Source organism: Triticum aestivum, chromosome 2D (assembly GCF_018294505.1).
Source record: "Triticum aestivum cultivar Chinese Spring chromosome 2D, IWGSC CS RefSeq v2.1, whole genome shotgun sequence".
In the NCBI taxonomy this organism is placed as follows: domain Eukaryota; kingdom Viridiplantae; phylum Streptophyta; class Magnoliopsida; order Poales; family Poaceae; genus Triticum; species Triticum aestivum.
In genome coordinates, this window is record NC_057799.1 from 381,269,392 (window position 1) to 381,273,761 (window position 4,370).

Here is a 4,370-nt window from a genome sequence, read left to right on the forward strand (position 1 = left end):
CCGCTGTTTCGCACAGAGCATCCTACTGGCGGGCTTGGTGGGCCAATTTTCTCCGTTCATGTTTCTAGTTTTGGTTTTCTTCATTCTTTTTTCTGGTTCGACCAGTACCTGTTTTTGTTTCGTTTCCTAGTTTGACTGCTATTGCTCCTATTTCTCGTTCGCTGCACAAAACCTAGTAGCCTATTTCTTCCAGTGTTTACCCCTAAAAAAAATTCTTCAAGTGCTTTGACGCTCACTAGCAAAAAAGTTGTTTTTTCTTGTAAGAATTACAACTACAAGACAGGGACCGAAATCGAAAATAGGAACAGAAACATAAATCTGGAACCTGCTACTGTTTCGTTGCTACAAGAAACACAGAGCTAGGTCTTGGATTTAGAAAAAGTTCAAGGCAGCTCAAAATTGTTCATCAATTCAAAGTTGTCATTTGAACTGAAGAGAGATGTTCTTGGATTCAAATTCATGCCATTCAAAGAATTTTCTTGAATTCAAAATATGTTCAAGGCATTCAAAACTGTTCTTGGAATTGAAAAGTTGTTCGTAGATTAAAAAAATGTTTGAGTCATTCAGGAAACTGTTCTTGGATTGAAAAAAATGTTCAAGGCACTCAAAAATTGTTCACCAAATCAAAATTGGCTCTTTGACATTGAAAAATCTTCTTGTAGTAAAAAAAAGTTCAACACATTCAAAAATTGTTCTTGGATTCAAGAAATGTACAAGACAATGAAAATATGTTCTTGGAATTGAAGATATATTAAAAAAATGTTCCATGCATTCAAAAAATGTTCTTAGTAGATTTTAAAAAGTTGAAGGCATTCAAAAGATTGTTCATCAAGTCAAAAATTGTTCTTGACATTTAAATTTATTCTTGGAGAAAAAATGCTCATGACATTCAAAAACTGTTATTGGATTAAATAATGTTAAAGGCATTGAAACATTGACCAGACCATTCAAAAAATGTTCATAGAATTGAAAAATTGTTCATGGATTCAGAAAATGTTCCAGGAACTTGAAAAAGTGTTCTTGGATCGGAAAAATGTTGATGGCATTCAATTTTTTAAAATTTTAAAATTGTTCTTGGACTAAACAATTGTTCATGACTATCAAAAATTGTTCGACGATTCATAAAATATTTAACACATTCAAAAACTATTCTTGGAATAATAAAAACATGCATTCAAATGCTCGTGGCATTGAAAACATTCCTCGGATTTCAGATAAAAAGTTTCTTCTATTAAAAAATGTTTGAAGCATAAAAATATTCTTGGATTCAAAAGTGCTCTTGAAATTCAAAAATTGTTCAAATCACACAAAAATGTTCTAAGATTTTTTTTTTAAATGTACATTGGTTCAAAATATTGTTCTCTAATTCATAATGTCAAGGCATTTAAAAATTGTTCATCAATTGAAACAATGTGCTTGGAACTCAAACAATCAGTGGATCCAAACAATGTGCAAGTCAAACAAAAAAATGTTATGGAATTCAAAAATGTTTGTCAATTGAATTAATGTTCATGGAATTCAAAAGTTGTTCTTGTATTCCAAATAATGTTCATCATTACAAAAATTGCTCCTGGATTCAGAACATGATTAAGGCATTCAAATAATCCTCATGGAATTAGAATAAATATTCTTGGAATTCAAAATATGTTCACATATTTTTATCTCGTATATGTTATGTTAGTGTTTTGATTCTCCAATATTGCTATTATGGAAAGAATTGAACATGATAATATAGATGGCTAGGCATGTATATATCCATTAGGAAGAAATGATGTTGAATTTATCCATTAGATAAAATAGACCTAAAGTTGCTGATGTTTTATTAAATACATAGGAGATTGTTCGCTAATCTAGTTATGTCGCAAATAATTTACATAGTGCTAAATATATTAGAGGAAGCAGAGAAGGAACTGAAGCAACAATCTATCCCCGCTCAACCAATAATGTAAGCCAAAGGCAGAAGAAAACGAGAACTCCATGAATATTTTGTTCAGAAGAATCGCAAATTTCCGAAAAAATAAATTTGTTCATTATTCCATACTTGTTTCTCTTCTGTGATGCAATACTGAACTATGGCGAGTCAAGCAAAAGCAAAGAAAACGACATCTCACAATTGTACAGTACTTTTTATATGCGAAAATATATGTCATTAGTACACAGTAAATGTGCATTCGAGGGATGCCACGGCAGCAAAAATAGTGGAAACCATCTTAACAGAAAATCTAGCATCTATTGGCAACTCTTCTTTTCTTTCTGAGGACATCTAACACTATTTCTTACCATCTAACACTATTTCTTACTCTTCTTGGTGGAAACATCCAAGGCCTGCAAAGTCAACCTTGTGCGGGTCGAACTTCGCCATTTTGTAAGCGACAAGCAGGCAGAGGTGAGGAATGATATCTTGACGGAGAGATGAAAAGGAGAAATACTTGAATAAGTACAAAGATAAGGTGTGTTAAAAACCTAACATAACGCATATTGAGAACAAAGAAGTAGAAGTAATGGTAAAAATGAAATCGAAAAACTTACAGAATAAAAGCCCTTCATGGATGAAATAAAGTTGTTTGGACAGAATGAGAAAACAACATTAAGTATGTATACAAGGCTTTAGTATAAAAAATTGCAGAATATTCAAAGAACACTCTCAAGCAAGATCTACAATTGAATTCAGAGAAAGCTGTATACAACTGGGACATACTCTGGAGGATGTGATCAGATATAGTTAAACTTGGACGCACTAGAAATAATGTATACACTAGATACATAAAGAACATAAGTGGCAGATTTTTTAGAGAACAAACTATAGGGAAACAAATCAACTCTAGGTAAGTTGTATCTAGAACTGTATAGGATATGGGGAGTACGGACTTACAACAATTAGCGATAAGCGCCCGCCAACCCAGATAGAATCATTTAAAATTGGTTTCAACTTTTCTCGAATGGGTTGGTGTGAAAAACTGCATTTTCTTCGTTCAAGTGGGAAGTAATATAGGTGCACAAATTCACTGGGGCTATCTAGGGATCTCACCAAAATTTACAGGCCACTATGACTAACTGTCACTTATGTGTAAATTTGCAAAGAACTAGCATTCTTTATATGCCAATCATTCAAAAAATCGACGGTATGATTTATGCCAATTTGTACTAGACTGTTAAGATCTACAGATTGAAGGGGAGGAAAACATTTATAAGGGTGATTCAACTCAAAAGTTTCATTGGGAAGAAATACGGGTGCGCACATCCATAGTATGTGCTGTTGAAAATGAGACAAGTAGCTTCAGCCATGTACTAGCTACCACTATGAAACAATTAAGCAAGAACACAACTGCTTAATTTGCAACTAACACTATTACAAAACATATTTTTTTCCCTATAAGCAAAACCGAATTGATAAAATACCGAACAATACACCATATGAGTGAGTTCAGCCCTAAAATATGAGCTAAAGATAAAGAGAGAGAGTGTTGCAACATTTTACCTCCAGCCCGTAGAATTCAAAATCAAACCTCTTGTCTGCTAGATCTGAACCTGGCATGTACACATGAAGAAAAACATCACATGATGGATAAATTGGCACAGGGAGGAACCTCAAAAATGAGGGGAAGCATGAAACTAGAGAGGCGCTAAGGGATCTGACCAATCTATAGAAACTATCACAAATCTGCCAACAAAAAAAAAGGGATGAATCAAACCATGTGTTACTTCCTGTGAGAGAGGAAATAGGAAACCACAAGGGAGGAGAAAAGAATCACCTCGCCGCCTACAAGCCTAGCGAAGAAGAGAAAGATCTGCAGGAGAAGAGAAAGATCAATAGAAGCAGGAGAAGGAGCAAGAATAGTGACGAAGAACATGGTGGAGAAGAAACGGTACCGGTCGCTAGACAAAAGAAAACTGGAGAAAGAGTTGGCCCAACTACGGATGAGGGGTGTGCGATAGGTCGACACTTTGACGCAACGTACGTCCAATAGGAAATCCCCTTACGGTGGGAGGCTCGGCCTTTGTTCGATATTCGTAAATCGTAGTTGAAGCATATCAGGAAGCCCATCATTCAAGAGACAGTCCAAAACGGAATTCCCGATATGACGCTCTTTGTGTCGTTTTTTCAAGCAAACTCACACATCGACGACACTCAGCAAATGACTGGACCTTATTGTTTTTCGTTTTTTTATTTCCTTTTTCCTTTTCTCATTTTTTCATTTTAAAATGTTTCCAAATATAAAAGTTTTTCAAGATTCATAAATAAATATTCACAGCTTTAAAAAAGTCATGTTTTCAAAAACTATTCACATTTAAAATTTGTTAGCGTTTTTCAAAAATTGTTCGCAAATTTCATAAAGTGTTCTAATATCCAAAAAATGTTTGTGTTTCCA

At 34.2% G+C, this 4,370-nt stretch overlaps 1 protein-coding gene across 1 annotated transcript; it reads right to left on the reverse strand.

The window, feature by feature from the left end:
• Positions 1 to 2,049: 2,049 nt before the first annotated feature.
• LOC123055793 (uncharacterized) lies at positions 2,050 to 3,851 on the reverse strand. Its single transcript, XM_044479648.1, has 4 exons — positions 3,753 to 3,851; positions 3,479 to 3,661; positions 2,530 to 2,541; positions 2,050 to 2,400 (listed from the first exon to the last, which is right to left on the reverse strand). The coding sequence occupies exons 1-4, from the start codon at positions 3,849 to 3,851 to the stop codon at positions 2,290 to 2,292; spliced, it is 405 nt and encodes a 134-aa protein (XP_044335583.1). The 3' UTR covers positions 2,050 to 2,289.
• Between the last annotated feature and the right edge of the window lie 519 nt (positions 3,852 to 4,370).

Excerpts from the sequence above, each read along its gene's own strand:
- LOC123055793 (XM_044479648.1), bottom strand. The coding sequence starts at position 3,851 with ATGTTCTTCGTCACTATTCTTGCTCCTTCTCCTGCTTCTATTGATCTT. Across the intron at positions 3,662-3,752 it reads CTAGGCTTGTAGGCGGCGAG|ATTTGTGATAGTTTCTATAG; the intron begins GTGATTCTTTTC and ends TTTTGTTGGCAG.